Source organism: Phyllobates terribilis, unplaced genomic scaffold, assembly GCF_046119375.1.
Source record: "Phyllobates terribilis strain yellow unplaced genomic scaffold, ASM4611937v1 Scaffold_304__1_contigs__length_2301189, whole genome shotgun sequence".
Classification (NCBI taxonomy): domain Eukaryota; kingdom Metazoa; phylum Chordata; class Amphibia; order Anura; family Dendrobatidae; genus Phyllobates; species Phyllobates terribilis.
Window position 1 is genome coordinate 864,670 of NW_027363064.1, and position 20,404 is coordinate 885,073.

The window sequence follows — 20,404 nt, forward strand, 5'->3', positions numbered from 1 at the left end:
TTTCCTAAGCTGCTCCTCTTCTCTCTACTCTTCTTCTCCCTAACCCTGCCTCAGCCCCAGTTTTATATAGGGGAAGTCCTTCCCCTCCCAGGACCGGGCAGGAGGTGTGGCATGCATAGGATTCCTGACCAAGAGACCTCCCACCTGCTCTCAGACATAACATTGCTATTACTGTGGAGACCAGACCCCTGGGGTGCCACATTATGGATTAGGTACCAGTGACAAGTAACAGTAGAATAGTGACTGCAGCTCTGGAGGTGACTGGAGGATAAGACGTGCTGTCTTATTCTTCAGTCACCTCCAGATCAGAATTCACTATTCTGTTACATGATGACACAGAATAGTGAGCGCAGCTCTGGAGGTGACTGGAGGATAAGACCAGATGTAACAGCAGAATAGGGAGTGCAGCTCTGGAGGATAAAACCAGATGTAAAACCAGATGTAACAGCAGAATAGTGACCGCAGCTCTGGCAGATAAAACCAGATGTAACAGCAGAATAGTGACCGCAGCTCTGGAGGTGACTGGAGAATAAGACCAGATGTAACAGCAGAATAGTGACCGCAGCTCTGGAGGATAAGACAAGATGTAACAGCAGAATAGTGAGTGCAGTTCTGGAGGTGACTGAAGGATAAGACCAGATGAAACAAAAAATGAATACAAAAAAAAAACCAACTGCGGCAATCTTCACTTTAATGCTGTGAAAATAAGAAGGAAGCTGGGGATGGAGGAAACTCAAATGGTCCCAAAGGGTAGACTATAATAAAAAGCGCAACACAGCACTTAGCTAACATATTAGTGTTGTTCTCTAGTCAATTCATTTTCACTAAAGAAGGGGGCTGGAGGCAAGGAACCTAGATGGAAGCCCCACATGACCGGGAGGGGACAGGAGGGTGTAATTTGAACTTAAAAGGATAGGGATTGGATATAGGTTGAAGGGCGGGCATTTGAGGGGGGGGGGATAGATAAAGCAGAAAGGGTGGGGTGAGAAACGGTCAGTTCAGAGAAGAAAGCATTGGAAAAGTCCCAGAGACAAGAACATTGGAGAAAGTCCTTTTGTGTGAAGACACTTACCAAGAATATGGAAACTGTAGATTCCTTGAGCGCAAGACTGAGGGAGGCTGCAAGATCCAGAAGTGGAGGGTGGCTGGAGTCCCAGCTGTCTGGATTGCTGGGGAGTGATGGGGCAGAAGCACCTCCATCAAGATCTGGAAGGGCCAGCAGGAGGACGAGGCCCCCCGTTAGGATTTCTCCGGACACGGTTAGTGCGGGCAGCAGGCGCAGGCCGCGGAGCCCCTCAGGGGACCCTGCGTCCGGTGAGCGTGTTGTTGGAACTCCCCGTCAGCGTGCCCGCCGCGGCAGGAATCCGCCTAGCCGCCCTGCGGGCTCCATCTGCAGTGTATCGCAGTCCTCAACTGAAAGAACCCGGTCGGCTGTGCTGCGGCCTGCTCCGGTGTCACGCCGCAATACCAGGGCCCGGGCCGCGCCAAAAGCAATGCCCACGATACAGCCACGTCAGCTTCCGGTGGGCGGGACATCACCGGAAGTGCTAGCAACGTCACTTCCGGAACCGGCATCACGTGACGGGGCTACTCAGGAAGTCTTCGACGGAGATATGCACACGCCCCCCAGTTCAAGAAAAGGCACCAATTCAAAGCGCCGTGACCACAGAGGACGCGTAGCGGGGGGAGCAGCAGAAGGATCATTTGCAGGGCAGGTACAAGTGGCGATGCTCCAGTCGGGGTGCCTGCTAGAAACAATGGGACAGGGATGCAGCAGCAGAATTTCACGGGCAGGCAGCGGCAATTTGAAGATCTGCTGCCTGGCTCGATGCAACACATTCAAGGCGGTGGAGCGGCGGGCATTAGCACTGGGATGCCTGGCAGTCAAACTTGGAACACGACAGGCCGGACACGAGAGTCGGGGTCTGGAAATCAAGGAAGGTCACGGACGGCAGGAAGGACCAGAGCCAGGATTGACTGAGGATGAGCAGCGGAGACGGCGGCGAGTGCTCAGGTCCCCCCTGGTGACGAGGAGGCCAGGGGCGCGGGCCTTGCGCTGCAGCAGGAGTCGGACGGATCGGAGAGTGGGGAGGATACAGGTGAATCCAGGCGTCGGCAGGACACAGGAATTTCGGCTGGCAGGGACACAGCACCTGCGCAGCTGGGTGAGTTTGCTTCTATGTCTTGTTTGTCGCCCGCTGGGTCATTACCGTATGAGGGAGTTGATAGGCAGTCGGCGGGGCCCAGCGGGCAAAATATTAGGGGAGGTTGCGGGTCTGATATAATGGGTCTTAGAGACATTTTGTTTAATATGTCGCAATTTTTGGCTAGAATAGATAGTGGGGGGAGTTAATCAGGGTGGATTGGCATCCGCGGCAGCGACGTGGGTGCCTAGTCAACCGGTGTCTTTGCAGGTGGGAAGCGAGATGGGCAGGTCGGGGGTCAGTGCAGACATTATACCTTCTGGGGTATCGGTTTGTGTGCAGACAGAAAAGGACAAGGCGGATAATGTAAGACTGGGCGATAGGGCAAAAGGGGAAGTTTATGTGTGCTTTGAGGGGCCGTTGGGGGCACACCTAAAAAAAGAGGTAAAGGAAAAAATTTGGCGGGATGAGTACGTAGAGATTTTTTCCCTTCTTCCATTGGAAAAGTTTAACCTGGATAAGGGAAAAAGGGATGAGAGTAGAAAAGAGGAGGAGGAGAAGCGTAGGTGGAGGTTGATTCCTCAGACGTTTGTAAATTGGTTACAGGCTTTCGCAATATTGGCTAGTGTTATTGGGGAGAAAGCTCCTGATAATTGCTCAGGCTTATTCTGCTAGCTTGATGCTATCGGGGAGGCCCAGAGGACTTACGGGGGTCAGGCGTGGTTAAGATATGATGAGCAATTTCGACAGAGAAAAGCAGTCCGACCGGAGATCAAATGGGATCAGAAAGACATTGTGTTGTGGTTGAGGGTTATGGCTCCAGTGAGGTATGGGCAGTCCTTTCACGGGAACAACAGTTGCGGGAATCAATCAGCGGGACATGGGGGAGCTAGTAAGGGGGCGCAAAACATTAAAAAGGAAGCGGGAACTTGCTGGCAATTTAATGATGGCCAATGCAAGTACGGGAACTCCTGTAAATTCAAGCATGTGTGCTCCCATTGTAATGGAAGCTCACATAGAGCATCAAAATGCTTTAAGAGAGGAAAAGGAAAGCCGTCGGTGGTTACCGGTCAAGGGGGTTACTCCGGTGAGGGTTCACGCGATGGCCCCCTTTCTAAATAGGTATCCAGATCAGTTGAAGGCTAAAGTTATTGAGGATGGGTTTTTGGATGGTTTTAGAATACCAGCTCCTGATCATGTAGTCCCTTTTTCGGTTAAAAATTTAATGTCGGCTCACCGTTATCCAGAGGTGGTTAAGACGAAGTTAGCTAAAGAGGTTGAATTGGGCAGGATGGCGGGACCGTTTCAGGAATTGCCTAGCAACAAGGTGATTATTTCATCGTTAGGAGTTGTGCCCAAGAAAGAGGTGAATAAGTTTCGCTTGATTCAGCATTTGTCATACCCTAAAGGGCTTTCAGTGAATGATGGCATTGCGCAGGAGTTGTGTTCGGTCCAATATACATCTTTCGATGCGGCGGCACAATGGGTACGGAGGTATGGGCCAGGCTCGTTGCTAGCTAAGACTGATATTGAGTCTGCTTTTAGGTTGTTGCCAGTTCACCCGGATAGCATCCCGTTGTTGGGATGTTTTTGGGAAGGGGAGTATTATGTTGATAGATGTTTGCCAATGGGTTGTTCAATTTCGTGTTCTTTGTTTGAAACTTTCAGTAGTTTTTTGGAATGGGTAGTGAAGGACCTGGCTTCTGTGAAGTCGGTCATTCATTATTTGGACGACTTCTTGTTTATAGGTCCCCCGCAATCATTGTTGTGTAGGAATTTGTTAGGTACTATGGAGTGGGAGGCAGAGCATTTTGGCGTACCTTTGGCAGTAGAAAAGACGGAAGGCCCTTGCACAACCCTAAGTTTCCTGGACATTGTAATTGATACTGAAAGGATGGAGTGTCGGTTACCAGATGATAAATTGATTTTGCTTAAACAGGAGGTCGATAGGATCGGGAGATTGCGCAAGGTGACACTGAAGGAGTTACAGTCACTGTTAGGGCGTTTGAATTTTGCAGGCAGGATTTTGCCAATGGGTAGAATATTTTGTCGCAGGTTGGCTGGAGCAACAGCAGGAGTGCAGGCTCCGCATCATTTTATTCGCTTAAATAAAGAACACAAGGAGGATCTGAAAGTTTGGAAGTTGTTGCTGCAAAATTATAACGGAAGATCGTTAATACAGGAGGAGTTTTTGAACAGTTATGATTGTGAGATATTTACGGATGCTGCAGGAGGTGCTGGTTATGGGGAATACTGGAAAGGGCGGTGCAGTGTAGGTGAGTGGCCGAATTTGTGGAAAGAGAGGGGTCTTACGAGGAACTTGGCATTTTTGGAGTTGTTTCCTATTGTTGTGGCGGTGAATATTTGGGGGGAGTGTTTTGCCAACAGGAGAATTCGGTTTCACTGCGATAACATGGGAGTTGTATCGGTCATCAACAGTTTGTCGGCCTTGTCGCCGCCTGTGATTAGGTTGCTGAGGGAACTTGTACTTTGTTGTCTTAAGTTGAATGCTTGGATTACAGCAGTCCATGTGCCAGGTGTAAAAAATTCCATAGCAGATGCCTTGTCTCGTTTTCAGTGGGATCGTTTTCGGGCACTAGCACCAGAGGCAGAGGACGTGGGTCAAGAATGCCCTTCGCGGTTGTGGCAGATGGTTATGGAGGAGTGGGACGGTTAATACAAGAGTCTATCACAAGGCAGACCTGGGCATCATACGAGGCATCGTTGCGAGTATGGCAAAGTTGGATTCGGGAGTGGGGTGGAGTGGAGAGTGAGGTAGATAGAGAGACGGCTGTGTTGTTTCTGCTGGGAAAAGGCGGCAAAGAGCGGATAGTCGATTTCAAAAGTTGGCAAGTTTGTGGCAGGATTAGCATTTGGTTTTAAATTGCTGGGTACGAAGGATGTTACGAAGGCCTTTTTGGTGAAGCAAGCTTTGAAGGGCTTTAGGAAAGGAGGTAAAGTGTTGGATAAACGTAGGCCGGTAACCTTTAGTATCTTGGAACGTTTGGGTTTGGTAATGGATAGGATTTGTTGTTCATTTTTCGAGGCCACATTGTTTAGATTGGCTTTTGCTTTGGCATTTTTTGGTGCACTAAGGGTAGGTGAATTGGTGGCACCAAGCAAGAATAAGGTTGGGGGTTTGTTTGCTGAGGATATGAGCGGTCGAGATGGGGGCATTGAATTTTGGATAAGACGGGGGATGACAGATCAATTGGGCAGAGGAAAACGTGTGGTCTTAGGTGAGGTTAAGAGATCTTTGGTTTGTCCTAGGACATGTTTAATGGCTTACTGGCAGGTTTGGTCAGGGAGGAAGGGCCCATTATTGTGTCATGAAAATGGTGAATTTTTATCGCGTTTCCAGTTTATAGCAGTGTTTAAGAAGGGTATTGCTGAGTTGGGCCTTAGCCCTGAGGTATATGGGTCACATTCCTTCAGAATTGGCGCGTCATCGGAAGCGGATGGTTTGGGGTTAGGCAAGGAAGTGATAAAACGCATTGGGAGATGGAGTTCCGATCGATACCTGTCTTATGTAAGGAATTAGGCATTCGGTCTAATGTAATTATCTTTTGGTTTTAAATATTTTTGGTTGTCTTGTTGCAGGTGGAGTCCCGTTGTTAGTGTGGATTATGGGGCACTCTTTTGTCCACTGGGGGGCACTGCGGGCGGACGTGAGGCCCGACGGTAGGCAATTGGGCTTCAGCCGAGAGCAAGCCGTGGTTCGGTGGTTGGGTTTCCGAGGGATGGTGTGGAGAAGAGTACTGCCAGAGTTCCATAAAGCAGCTCATTTGGATCGGGCACCGGATATTTTAGTGCTGCACATGGGAGGGAATGATTTGGGGGCTCGACCGGTCAGGGAATTGATGAGGGACATTAAAATTGATCTTTTAAGGCTATGGAGATCGTTTCCTGAGGTGTTGACTGTTTGGTCTGAGGTGGTGCCCAGAAAAACATGGAGGGAGGCCAGATCATTGAAGGGAATTAATAGGGCACGTATAAAGTTGAACAGAGCCATATCAGCTTTTGTTAACAGGAATGGGGGAGTAAGCGTACGGCATCTTGATCTGGAAGCGGGAGTTGGAGAATTTTGGGCAAAGGATGGCGTGCATTTGAATGATATACGCATCGATTTATGGGCATTGGCCATACAAGGCGGGATTGAAAGGGCTTTGGCGGTGTTGGGGCGCTCACGAGCCTGAGGTGGTCAGGGCTGTTCGTTTGTGGCGGGGGGGGGGGGGGGGGTTGTGGCCAAATTCATCCAAAGAGAAAATTACAGGTGCAGTGTTTTATTTGGTATGGGTGAAAAGGGGAGGGGGAATGTGAACCATGGAACCCGGGTTGGCCGTACACGGTCAAGAAGGGGGCTGGAGGCAAGGAACCTAGATGGAAGCCCCACATGACCGGGAGGGGACAGGAGGGTGTAATTTGAACTTAAAAGAATAAGGATTGGATATAGGTTGAGGGGCGGGCATTTGAGGGGGGCGTAGATAAAGCAGAAAGGGTGGGGTGAGAAACGGTCAGTTCAGAGAAGAAAGCATTGGAAAAGTCCCACCCACCCCTTTTTTCGGTTGTTTGTTAGTTTCTTTTAAATTGCATTGGAAAAGGGCGGGTTTTGTAGGAAGAAGAACAGGAAGGTCTAATAATTAGGGTGTATTAGGAGGGGTTTTATATATATATATATATATATATATATATATATATATATATAAAAAAAAAATTTTAGTGATGTGTTAAGATGTCTTTATCGCAGTGGCTGGTGGGGGGGGTTGGGGTTCTTGGAGTTGGCACGGAAGTGTCGGTAAAAAAGGAGATTATCAAGTTACAGGCATTGGCTTGATTAAGGGGGGTGATCTGGCATTTTGGTTTTGGGGGCTCTGGACGGGGTTTTACCCTGGGAGCTTTTGGTGCCCTTGAGCTGGCGTGGTACGGCTGAGGGTAACATGGTGGTTCAAGTACTGTTTGGTTTATGCCAGATCAATTTTTTAACTCCAAGAACCCTTACCCTTGTTATTATAATGTTTATATGTTTAATATTGTTGTTTGTTAATAAAACGGCCGCTGTGGCCAAATTTATCCAAAGAGAAAATTACAGGTGCTGTTTTATTTGGTATGGGTGAAAAGGGGAGGGGGAATGTGAACAATGGAACCCGGGTTGGCCGTACACGGTCAAGAGTCTCTTTATAGCTGTGCTGGTAAGAATGGAGATGGCTGGCTTATTACGCATCTTCTTGTCATGTAGGAAATATTGTTACATTCAGTATACTTTTATTCACTACGATCTTTTGTAGTCCTCCCTTTCCAGTCCTGATTTCTTTGACTCTCCAAGTCCAGAAGATGACAAGGATGATATCAATCACCTGTCACAGAGACCTATAGACTCATCCAAGAAAGCCCCACGTAGTCTTACATCACAGGTAAGTAAGGGGAGCGTGCTCTCTGTTGTGGATCAATACAATTAGGACTGGGAGGGTTAAAAGTCAATCTGTAATCTTACCATGGAGGAAAGGCGTAGATGATCCATGCTTATCGGGGAGTATAGCAATATAGCTGCCTACTGTAGCTGCTCTATTTCCTGCTGCGCTGATGGTCCCTAATGTCACGGGTGTACTCTCTTCCCTTATAAGTAATTGTGGGAAAACCTTTTTCTAGAAGTAGATTTTTACCAGTTTATCATAGATTGCATGCTTTAAGGCATTGTCCAACTTGACTAAGTTATTACCCATACATGGAATGGTGATAATTTGTTGATTAGAAATTATCAAAAAGATTTGTAGGACCCTAGTCCAGCTGCCATATTGGTAGTCCATGGCTGCCAGAGCAGAGCCCTGTGAACCTCCTCCTACCTGCTGGTGTTCCCAGTGTCTCTTCTGATCCGTAGGCCTGGCTCACTGTCATTGTTCTGGTACAACGCACACATGACACTTAGCCAGGCCTGCCGATCAGAACAAGCACCAGGGATCCTGGCCGTTAAAAGGAGGTTCACAGAGCTCTGCTCCGGCGGCCATTGACTACTGAAGTAGTCGTTGAACAAGGATCCCGCAAATCTTTTTGATCATCTCTATTGCAGATTGCTTGAGGTCCCACTGCTGTGATTACCACACTCTCAAGATATGAGCACAGCACCACTCCATTCATTGTCTGTGGAACTCTGGCAGGCCATAGAAATTGAATGGAGCAGCAGTGCACATGCACAGCCATCACTCAAATCCTGTACATAGGTGGTAACTTGCTACTTGGGACAACTCCTTCAAAGGAATTATCCTACAAACGAGGTGCGGACATATCATTGGTGCAACCTATGGGGCCGCACAGGGGCCCAAGAGATAAGGGGGCCCATTTCTACCTCCAAAGCAGGTGCAATTTTGCATTCTTAGGAGCTCTTGGACTGCAAAGGGCCCATATATTGTTCTTGTACCCGGGCCCTTTTCTGTCTGTATACACCAGTGCTACAAACAACAGGTGATTATATGATGATGCAGGGTCCAACTGCTGGGAGTCCCACCAATCCTGAGGACTGTATTTCACATGTGAATGGAGCATTAGGGCATATGCATGACCGCCGCTCTGTTGACTGCCTATGGCACAGGTGGTCACACATACTGCTGTTCCACAAAACCATAGAAGTGAATGGAGCTGTGGTCACACACTGTGGTGCACTGCTGCTCCATATTGCAGAAATAAGACCCCTGTTCTCATGACTGGTGGAGGTCCCAGCGAACAGACCCCCAGTAATCTTACATTTATCCCCTATCTAATAGATAGCTTATGCTGCATTAGCCAAGTCAGCTCTGTACCATCTATGGGGGTCACTGTATACATTAGAATATTAAATGAAAGTGTTTTTTTTGTGTTTTTTTTCTCGTTAATCAGAGCATTGCCTATGACTGAGCTGTAATTGTGGCTGCAGTTGTGCCTGCGTTTTCTTAATATCTTTCAATAATGAAGACCACCTAATAGCACATATAATACCGCTGTATTTAGGCAATGATTTACCAGCATATGGGAAATATTCATTTATGATTACTACATGTGTTCTTTTAATAATAATAGTGTTCTGTACATATTCAGTGTATTCCTGTCTTGTAGGTACCAGAGAACAGAGCTGCATTGCCCCCCAAACCAGGAGGCTTGATTCCAAGTGTCAGTTTCTCACACGGCGCTCCTGGAGCCCCATCAGCATTTCACATTGTCACCTCAAGTAGTCACAGGTCAAACTCTCCGTCCTTTGGTAGCTCCGATGCAAGACACACAGTTGAGCATGGCCAGTCATCACTAGAAGAGCTGCAGGCACAAGTCAAGGAGCTTCGAAGCATCATTGAGACAATGAAGGACCAGCAAAAGTAAGCTTTATTATACCAGATGCCGGCAGCCGGGAATTAAAGGACTTGTTCTGATTTAATATTTTTGTGTAAAGTTTCAAAAATGTCATGGATGACTTTTTTATAATGTACAAACCAAATGAATGGCTATCATGTCATACATAGATAGCCCGAGTCCACAAGATGGAGAGCCACTGCTTGTCAGGGCTCAAAAAAGAGGTTCCCTGGAGGTTGTCCTCTCTAACAGGTTTTCCTGATGAAAGAAACTCTTAAAATGTCATGATACATTGTATTATTTATGGAGTATTTGTTTATTAATAATTAATCCATACCATTTTTTCTCTGAGCGTGAATTCAGTCGGAGCTTATTTTCATCAGATCGGTGCTAAGAGACACTATAATTGTCACAGTCAGTGATTTCCATCTGGCTAAAAGAAGAATGTGCAAAAGACGAAAAACAAATCTGCAATTATGTTCCAAAATATCAATTTAGCAGAGAATAGGAAGTAATTAACACAAACTATTCACACTCATCTAATAACAGCCTGTAATGGATGTTATAAGACTTCATTCAGCACATTGGAAGCAGACAATTTTGCTATACGTTCAGAAAATGGACCTTTTCTCTAGATGGATCTAAAGGTGCAGTGAGCAAATGTACAGCCATATACTTAGGTCCATTTACTATTAGCTTCCAGCATTAAAAGAAATGAGTTGAGATGCTGTTTATGACAGGGCAGAATAAAGCCTCAGACTGTGTGACTATATGATTATATTTTTGCTATAGTTTTTCATACTTTTTTACATTTAGTACATCCCAGTTTGCAAGTTCCGTGAATGTACCTATCTTTCTTCTGCTGGTATATAGTGAGATCCACTGGGAATCTAAAACATTGGGACAATGCTCTAAGAGGAGAAAAAGAAAAAATGAGATCTTGTACAGTACAAGGTGTAGAAAAGGGCTCCCCAACCTGTGGCTCGCAGACCTATAATGTGTGGCTCGCGGCTGTGTGTCAGCTTGTTGCCTTAGCACCATGTCTAACAAACAGATATGAAGAGCAGGTCTCTAGTTCCTGACGTTTGTGAATAACCCCATACAGAAGAGCAGGTCTAGATGCACATATATAAGAGGTTGTCCACTACTAGGACAACCCTTTATCACTCTGAATGTTTGCCCTCGTTAAAATAAAAACCCCTGTCCTCACCTCCCGTGCTGGCGCAGTTCCAGTGGTGTCGGCACTCACGTTCTGGGGCTCTCGTGCGGTTATGTCACGTGAGCCCTGCACCATATCAATACTGGTGTCCTAGTCCTAGTAGTGGACAACCCCTTTAAGAGTTGGAGAGATAAATGAAGTCTGGAGATGAGACTGGAGATAAGATGATACTGCTAGTTAAAGGGTTGCTTGAAGTTGGATGCAATAATGTGGTGGGAGTGCCTGCTGCGAGAATACCGAATATGAGTGCGGTGAGAACCCCTGTATGTAAGCACACTGCCTTGGTTTTATTTCTATGGGGAAGTTCTGGCTGTTATTATACCAGTAATGGGGCTCTGGGTGTAACTACTGTGGGATAGGGAGCGGGATCTGGATGTCACTAGTCGGGGGGCTCTGGATGTTGCTCATGACCCTCTCTCAGAGCTGAATGCGATTCCCAAGGTAAGAAATGTTGGGGATCACTGATCTAGAATAACTCAGGCCTGAGTACAAAGGGGGGGTAGATTTCTTGATGGTAGTGACTGTAGACGTCCCTATGGTGGAGCATTTGGGACAGACTAGTTCTTTCTTGGTAGTGAAATTCTGGGATGCATGATATATTATAATCTATACAATCTGTGAGTTCTATTTGCCAACGATAGGTAGCACCAAAGTAATTAATTTCAATAATTTAAATGGATGGTCAGTGGAACAAAAACGTCTTTATATTTAGTGCCATATTAAAATGCGAGAAGGATGGAGTAAATTGAAATATAAGACAGTGGAGTCTCTTGGCTAATGTGATGTAGTGTCTGAAGCAGGTCGTATAGTCACTGAGCATATCACCAGAGCAGCAATAAGGAGCCTGGTGTATCTGGCAGAGTAGAGGAGATGATAGGGTAGCACATGTAACTATGGCACAGCAGGGATTGACCTAGGTGTGATTATAGTGGACGCACATAAATACATAACTGATTGGTTCAGTTGATTCTCACTTGGTTGCCTGAGTCTCTCCTGGAGATGAATACTGTGTCGCATCTCCTCCTAGGGATCCAGTACAATCATCGTAGAGGGTAATCCTTTTGTGGACTGTCACTGCCATGTCTTCTCAGAATCCGCCCCCTTGGGTATTTCCAGCCTCAGAGGTCTCGCAAGCCAAACAAACCAAACTCCAACCCAAAGATTAAGGGTTTTTTAGGTGGTAGGTATAGGTTGTACCACTGGTATCTTGCAATGGGGTGAGAGCTCAACTATGAATTTGAGGCTTCAGCATCAGAATTATTCAGATCCTGTCCAGACTAGGCTTGAAACATTGGTCCATGCGTAAGCAGTAAATTCATGGGCTCTATGCTTAAACATATGTAGGCCTAGGATTATTAAGAGGCTCGATGTGGAACCCAGGATGATGTGTCCACATCAGCTGACTGTTTTTTTTTATATATATTTGTTTTTTTTTGCAAATGAGCATTTGTCATCTGAACATTTGTTGCTTTTCTGGTGAACATTTGTCTGTGTCCAATATAAGCACAGGGTGATATATTAGATGAAAATTATCTGAAAATAAGATGCTTCTCCCTATGTATTTGACGCGCCCCTGGGCCTGTGTCGCGCTGCGTTGCGCACGCGGGAGCTTACCCGGAGCCGGATCTCTTGAGGGTTGTAGTCTCGTGGCGGTGACCCGGTCCGTGCCCAGGGAGTCAAACTGAGCGGCGATGTATCAGCGGTAGATGTTGTACGACTACGCCACCCGTTGAATGCAGCTATGGAGCTGCCGCTGCAGGACAGTCCGCTGAGGCCGGTGGATGGATGGTGCAGCGTAGATGGTATAACCCCCAACGGGAGGGGTATGGCCTCAGGGCAGCAGATGTGGATGATGGGGGTAGCAGGAACCACTCGGAGACGGTACGGTGTAGTTCAGGGTCTTTACTGGTAACAACGATAGACCCTCCCGGAGTACTTGCTAGTGAACAGGGCCTGGTCAGTCCTTGAGCAGATGGGATCTCCCCTGGCCAGGCGGAGTTGTAGGCCTCCCAAACTGACTGTACTCTTCTGGCTACCTTGCTAGAAGCGGATATAAGTAGCCCACGTCCCTGAGTGTACCGTATGGCCGGTGACTCGGGGCCTTCTAATGGCTTCCGCTCCACGATGGCGGTGCTGGTCCCACGCGTGTGACCGTGCCTTCGGGTTTCTGGGCCTGAGGACCTGAAATCCCCTGCCGGTCGGCTTCTGCTGCTGGGTAAGAGTTAGTCCCCACAGCCTCGGACGCCGGGTCCGGTAAGAAAGCTTCTCAGTCAGGGCGAGCTCTGCAGCTGCCAGCCCCTGACTCGTAGTAGTATTGCTTCTGCTGTTTCTGGTCTCTACTCTCCTTGACTGACTAACCCTGCTTCAGCCCCGGGTTTATATAGGGGAAGTTCTTCCCCTCCCAAGACTGGGCAGGAGGTGTGGCATGCACAGGATCCCTGACCAAAGGACCTCCCACCTGCTCTCAGACATAACATTACATTACTGTGGAAACCAGACCCCTGGGGTGCCACATTCCCCCCTAGTAAAATTTAGTACTCCGGGACTAAACACATTTTTATAAACATAACAGAGTACAACCAAACATTATAATAAAGAGACACATAACAATGGTCACGGCGTGTCCGCAACCGGGTGCAGTCTTTGAGGGGAAGCAAGGTGTCCATTTCACCAAAACAGTGAGACGTAACCAGGTAGGGGTCTGTCCTACCCCGAGTCCTTAACAGTCTCTAGTCCATCCTGGGTTACGCTCCAACTATGTACAAGGATTCCCGGTAAATCCACCAAGGATTCCTAAAAATAACTGGAAACACAAAATTATACACAAGCAACAATACACAGGTAAACATAAATAAAACAATTTATACACTTCAAATCCTCCAACGTGCGGGTAACTGGCCTCTAGTGGCTCTAGTGGACCTACGGAGCTGACTGTCTGGCCCCGAACTACAGGGTGTAGGAGCTGTCAAGGGTAAACTGGGCAGCTGTCTACGAGTTCCCTGGCTCACTAGGGATATGGCAGGCTCACTGCAAGCAGAGGGTTGACCCTCCTGGTCTGCGGGTGCGGGGTCTTCTGCCTCCTGGACCGGCTGTTCTTCCAGCTCTACTTGTTGCTCCGTAGGTGCTTGGGATGCTGGTTGGAGGAAGGTGAGTACGGGTACCACAACTGCACCATTGACTTGAGTCCAAGACCGAGGGAAGTCCCCGAGCACAGTACTAACCATATCTTCCCTTTCCTCTACGGGTCGATGGTCTTCTTGTTCCTCTTCAGGGTTCCTCAGTTGTTCGGGACACTTCTTCAGGTGGTCCCGGGATACGATGGCTGTGGTTTCCCCTCCGTCTTTACTGATGGTACAAACCTTCGGGTTCTCGTGGCTTGAGGGCAGTACGGTGTACGGGTCCTTCTCCCACTGGTCGTCCAACTTGTGGAGCCGTCTCTTCCTCTTCAAGACCTGCTCTCCGGGTACCAGGGGAACAGCGGGAGCATACTGGTTGTAAGTTTTCTCTTGTCTTTCCCTAGCCTGACAGAGACTTTGCTCCACGCTCTCCTGTACTCTACGGTACTGCTGCTGCCTCTCTGTGTCCCAGTCTGTTTCTGGTGAAGTGTCCTCGGGTGTCAGGACTCCCATTTCCAGGTCAACAGGTAACTTACCAGGTCTTGCCCTCATTAGGTAAGCCGGGGTACAGTTGGTGGAACCTACCGGGATGTGGTTGTATAGGTCCACCAGATCGGGCAACTTCTCAAGCCACAGACTGCGTTCTTCCAGGGGCAACGTTTTTAGAAGATCCATTACCACCTGGTTCATTTTCTCACAAAGTCCATTAGTTTGCGGATGGTAGGGTGTCGTCCTTATCTTCCGGCAGCCATACAGATTGCAGAATTCCTGGAAGACCTCCGCTTCAAAGGCAGGTCCCTGGTCCGTCAGCACTTGGTCCGGGTACCCGTGTGGACGGCAAAAGTGCTGCTGGAAGGCTCTAGCTGCTGTTTGAGCCGTTAAGTCCTTGACGGGGACGACAACCAGAAACCGGGAGTAATGATCCACGATGGTTAACGCGTAGACGTAGCCACTTCTGCTTGGGGTCAGTTTTACATGATCCAAGGCTACCAGTTCCAATGGTTGCCGGGTGACGATGGACTGCAGGGGAGTCTTCTGGCTGGCACGGTCGTTCCTTCTCAGGTTGCACGGGCCACAGTCTCTGCACCACTTCTCAATGGTTCCCCTCATGCCTACCCAGTGGAACCGCTCGCGCAGCAGGAACTCCAGCTTCTTCCACCCGAAGTGCCCAGCTCCGTCGTGGTATGCCTCCATCACCATGGCTGCGTCCGTTCGTGGCACCACTACTTGCCAGAGTAATTCATGCGTCCGGGAGTTAACCATTCTGCGGCACAACTTCCCTTTGTAAAGGAACAGTCGACTCTTCTCTGCCCATAGTTGTTTGGCTTCCTCCGGAGCGTCTGGTTCAAGGCGAGCCTCCGGCCGAGTCAGCATCTCCTTCACCAGTCGGACGGCAGGGTCGCTGTCTTGCGTTTCCGCCCAGTTGTAGTGGGGTAAGGGGTTCAACGTAGCAGTCTGCTTACTCCTTACCTGGTGGGAATACTGAATAGTCCCATGACGGTGGAACGCAGGGAGTTCAACTTCTTCCAGTCCCTCCGGATCTTCTCCTCCGTCCGGCAGGTTGGGCATCCTGGACAGGGCGTCCGCGTTGGTATTGGAGCGTCCTGCCCGGTATTTGATTGTGAACTCGTAGTTGGACAGACGGGCCATCCACCTCTGCTCCAGGGCACCGAGTCTTGCCGTGTCCAGGTGTGTCAGCGGGTTGTTATCCGTGTACACGGTGAACCGGGAAGAAGCGAGGTAATGCTTAAAGCGCTCGGTGACTGCCCATACCACGGCCAGGAACTCTAGCTTAAATGAGCTGTAATTCTCGGGGTTCCTTTCGGTGGGTCGCAGTTTTCGGCTGGCGTAGGCGATTACTCGTTCTTTCCCTTGCTGAATCTGGGACAGTATGGCTCCTAGCCCGATGTTACTGGCGTCGGTGTAGAGGATAAAGGGCTGGCTATAATCCGGGTACGCCAGGATTTCATCCCCCGTGAGGGCCATCTTCAGCTGGCGGAAGGACTCTTCTTCCAGCTCCTCCCATTTGAAGGGCGGCTTCTGGTTCTTGGCCTTCCGGGACTGGCCTATCAGGAGGTCCTGCATAGGTGCTGCCTTTTTGGTGAAACCGGGGATGAATCTGCGGTAATAGCCTACCAACCCGAGGAACTGCCGCACTTCCTTTACACTGGAGGGACTTGGCCATTCCTTAATTGCGGTGATCTTATCAGGGTCGGGAGCCACTCCGTCAGCACTCACCACGTGTCCCAGGTACTGCACCTTTGGCTTCAGGAGGTGACACTTAGAGGGCTTCACCTTCAGGCCGTAACTTGCCAGGGCATCGAACACTTCCGCCAGATGTTTCAGGTGGTCCTCATAAGTCTTGGAATATACGATGACATCGTCCAGGTACAACAGGACCGTCTCGAAGTTTTTGTGTCCCAGACAGCACTCCATTAATCGTTGGAAGGTTCCTGGTGCGTTACAAAGTCCAAACGGCATGCAGGTAAACTCACTAAGTCCCATCGGGGTGGTGAATGCGGTCTTCTCCCGGTCCGCCTCTGCTACAGGAACCTGCCAGTACCCGCTAGTGAGATCCAAGGTGGAGAAGAAGTTAGCAGATCTTAAAGCAGCCAAAGACTCCTCTATCCTTGGTAAAGGGTACGCATCCTTGTGTGTGATACGGTTGATTTTCCGGTAATCTACACACATCCTCATAGTGTTGTCTTTCTTTTTGACTAAAACTAGTGGGGCTGCCCAGGGGCTACAGCTATCCCGGATTACCCCAGCCTCCTTCATGTCTCTAAGCATCCCCTTGGCGTGTTGGTAATGTGCAGGGGGTACGGGTCGATACCTCTCTTTTATGGGAGGATGATCTCCCGTGGGGATGCGGTGTTCTACCCCCTTGACTCGCCCGAAGTCTAACGGGTGTTTACTAAACACTCTCTCATACTCTTGAACCACCCGGTAGACTCCCTGTTTCTGGTGGGAGGGAGTGGAGTCAGTTCCCAAGTGTAGTTGCTGACACCAATCCTCCATTACTTTCTTAGAGCCGTTACCTTCCTCCGGGTGAGATGGAGGCAAGGGTTCCACAGACTGTATAGAGTTTTGGTTGATGGTATATAATTTGGCTAGCGTGGCATACCGGGGCAGGTACACTTCCCCGATATTGATTATGCGAACGGGCACCCTCCCATGGCGTACATTGACCACCCCCCGTGCTGTCAAAATGGTGGGCCTACTGTCTGAGTAAACTGGTTCTACCATTGCCTGGTAATCTCTACCTCTCGGACCAATAGCTGCCCGGCACCAAATCATCATTTCACTTTTTGGGGGCATGGCAATAGGGAAAGGGTCACACATTCTTACGCTACCAATCTCACCGCCGGAGAGTTCCACCTGTTGCCGTCGCATCAGTGCCCGGATCTCTTTCTGGAGCACCCGCTGCTCGCCGGAGCTGGCGTTCTTGGCAACCTGCTGTAGAAGGAAAATCACCTCTGCAAGACAATTTTCAATTACATTAGTTCCTAGAGTTATTTTTGGGTGACTCATGTTTGTCAATATCTACAACGATCAGTCCCTGGGCTGCCAGTTCGACTCTACCGATTTTGATGGTCACCTCTTTAAATCCGATCTGTGGCACGGGCTGGCCATTGCTGGCGATGATACTCAAGTCGTCGTCAGGGTAGCGGGTAATATCCGAGTCATTCCAGTACTGCTTAAAGAGCACGTACGGGATGGTGGTGACCTGTGACCCGGTGTCCAGTAGAGCACTCATGGGAATGCCATCCAGTACCACAGGCAAGACTGGACGTCCTCCCACATATCTGTCGCGCCAGTTCGATGGGCCTGGTGATCTTTTTCCTGGGGGTTGGCCCTCTACCCCAGGTTGTGCCCGTTTAAAGAACAGTACCTTGCCATATGTCCGGGTTGATTGCAGCGGCGGCAGATGGGTCGTCCGTCTTCGCTGTATCGGTCACTGGGTCTTCCTCTGGCCGGTGGGGTCCTCCTTGGTCGACGCCACGGGATGTCCTCCGGTCCGGATGCCAGCTGGATCTTCCCTGGGATGGAAGCCTGTAAAGACTGCACAGTTCGGGTTAACGCAGCAACGCTCTTAGCTAGCTCTTGGACCTGACGGTGTAGGTCTGGAGCCGGGTCATTGTCCAAAGCCTGCGCATCAGCTCCCACAGGCCCTGCCGACAAGGGCGCCGCCTCCTGGTGGTAAGTGATAGCAGGGCGCCTGTGGGTCACAACGCCACCCGGTGCCGGTTCTCGGAGCACCCGGATGGCTCTGTCCTTGAACTGTGCAAAGCCCAGATGGGGATCCTGTAAGGCCATTGCCCGCAACTGGGTTCGGTGGGTATTACAATACAGTCCCTCTATAAACTGTTCGGTCAACAGCCTGTCCTCGTTTCCCACTCCATCAGGGTCGGTCTGCTTAATGGCCCTCAGGGCCTCTTGTAGGTTTAGTGCATAGTCCCTTATACTCTCATGCGCTCGCTGCTTGCACCCGTAGAATCTAAGCTTAATCTCGGCTGAGGTGCGGGTATCAAAGGTGTCCTTCAGCCGGGTTAGTATCCCTGCGACAGTCTTCCTCCCAGGTGGCCAGGATTTTACTTCCCTTTTGGCTGCCCCGGTTAGTTGGGCCACCAGGATGCTCACTTTTTGCTCTTCTGTGAGGGGGTACACCTGGAAGAGGCTATCCAGCTTTTCTCTAAAGTCATGCAGGGTATGTGACTCCCCTGAGTACTGGGGTAGCCAAGCTGCTCCCGGGATATAGGGCATGGTGAAGGGCATAACTGCAGCAGCGGTAGCGCTGGCGGGGGTTGAGGCAGTGAAGCTCTCCTCCGTATCCGACATCTTCCTCCCCCCTAGTGGACAGTGGCCTACCTTGCGATGATCCTCTTCCGTGGGGCGCGGCTCCGCAGTGGATCGTCAGGGTTGAGGACCTTCCGTCGCGCTCCTGTGACGTCGGCGTCTGCTGGGCTCCTTCCAGGACCTTACGCAACGTCCGGACGTGAGGCGGGGCTTCAGTTCTCGCGCGCTTTCGGAGTCCACGCCCCTCTTCTTCCCGCGCGGCGTCCTCAAGATGGCGTCCAATGGCGGGAAACTTCACCGATGGCGGGAAGAAGGCTGAAGATGGCGCCGGATGGCGGGAATCTTCACCACAGGTAAGTTTGAAAAGTCTCTTTTTCAGGCACGCAGTACCCGGTGGTTGCGGGCACGAAATCCTGCCGACTACGCCAAAGTTGACGCGCCCCTGGGCCTGTGTCGCGCTGCGTTGCGCACGCGGGAGCTTACCCGGAGCCGGATCTCTTGAGGGTTGTAGTCTCGTGGCGGTGACCCGGTCCGTGCCCAGGGAGTCAAACTGAGCGGCGATGTATCAGCGGTAGATGTTGTACGACTACGCCACCCGTTGAATGCAGCTATGGAGCTGCCGCTGCAGGACAGTCCGCTGAGGCCGGTGGATGGATGGTGCAGCGTAGATGGTATAACCCCCAACGGGAGGGGTATGGCCTCAGGGCAGCAGATGTGGATGATGGGGGTAGCAGGAACCACTCGGAGACGGTACGGTGTAGTTCAGGGTCTTTACTGGTAACAACGATAGACCTTCCCGGAGTACTTGCTAGTGAACGGGGCCTGGTCAGTCCTTGAGCAGATGGGATCTCCCCTGGCCAGGCGGAGTTGTAGGCCTCCCAAACTGACTGTACTCTTCTGGCTACCTTGCTAGAAGCGGATATAAGTAGCCCACGTCCCTGAGTGTACCGTGTGGTGCTCACCCGTATGGCCGGTGACTCGGGGCCTTCTAATGGCTTCCGCTCCACGATGGCGGTGCTGGTCCCACGCGTGTGACCGTGCCTTCGGGTTTCTGGGCCTGAGGACCTGAAATCCCCTGCCGGTCGGCTTCTGCTGCTGGGTAAGAGTTAGTCCCCACAGCCTCGGACGCCGGGTCCGGTAAGAAAGCTTCTCAGTCAGGGCGAGCTCTGCAGCTGCCAGCCCCTGACTCGTAGTAGTATTGCTTCTGCTGTTTCTTGTCTCTACTCTCCTTGACTGACTAACCCTGCTTCAGCCCCGGGTTTATATAGGGGAAGTTCTTCCCCTCCCAAGACTGGGCAGGAGGTGTGGCATGCACAGGATCCCTGACCAAAGGACCTCCCACCTGCTCTCAGACATAACATTACATTACTGTGGAAACCAGACCCCTGGGGTGCCACATATTATTCAGTATATGCAAAGAAGACTGTGAAATAGATAATCTGTGGAGCACATATCATCTCAGATCTCAGCACAGCTTACCCCAAGCAGTATTTCAGGAGTCAGATTCCTACTCAAACTATTTGGTTATTCGGATTCTCCACATGTTTCATTGTCCTTGTTCTTCACTTTGCTGCCTTTTAAAGTATAGTTTAGTATACTCGAGGTTACCCCAGAAAATTAATTCCATCGTTCTTGTATTTTTATTTTAGAAAAGAAATAAAACAATTACTGTCCGAGCTGGATGAAGAAAAGAAGATTCGTCTTCGATTACAGGTACACAATATTTGACTTGAAGCCCTTCCGAAATAGTAGTTTGGAAATGTATGCTGTAGTTGTGCTCTGACCACAGGTTCCAGTGATATGATAAAAGTCTGAAA

At 49.7% G+C, this 20,404-nt stretch overlaps 1 protein-coding gene across 1 annotated transcript in view; it reads left to right on the forward strand.

Annotated features, from left to right (window-relative positions):
* LOC141220811 (SH3 domain-containing kinase-binding protein 1-like) overlaps nt 1-20,404 on the forward strand; it is a 68,141-nt gene that overhangs the window by 47,512 nt on the left and 225 nt on the right. Inside the window, exons 3-6 of the mRNA XM_073666413.1 lie at nt 2,703-2,706; nt 7,430-7,555; nt 9,228-9,481; nt 20,237-20,300. Coding sequence (XP_073522514.1) covers nt 2,703-2,706; nt 7,430-7,555; nt 9,228-9,481; nt 20,237-20,300 — 448 coding nt within the window. The remainder of the gene's footprint in view (nt 1-2,702; nt 2,707-7,429; nt 7,556-9,227; nt 9,482-20,236; nt 20,301-20,404) is intronic.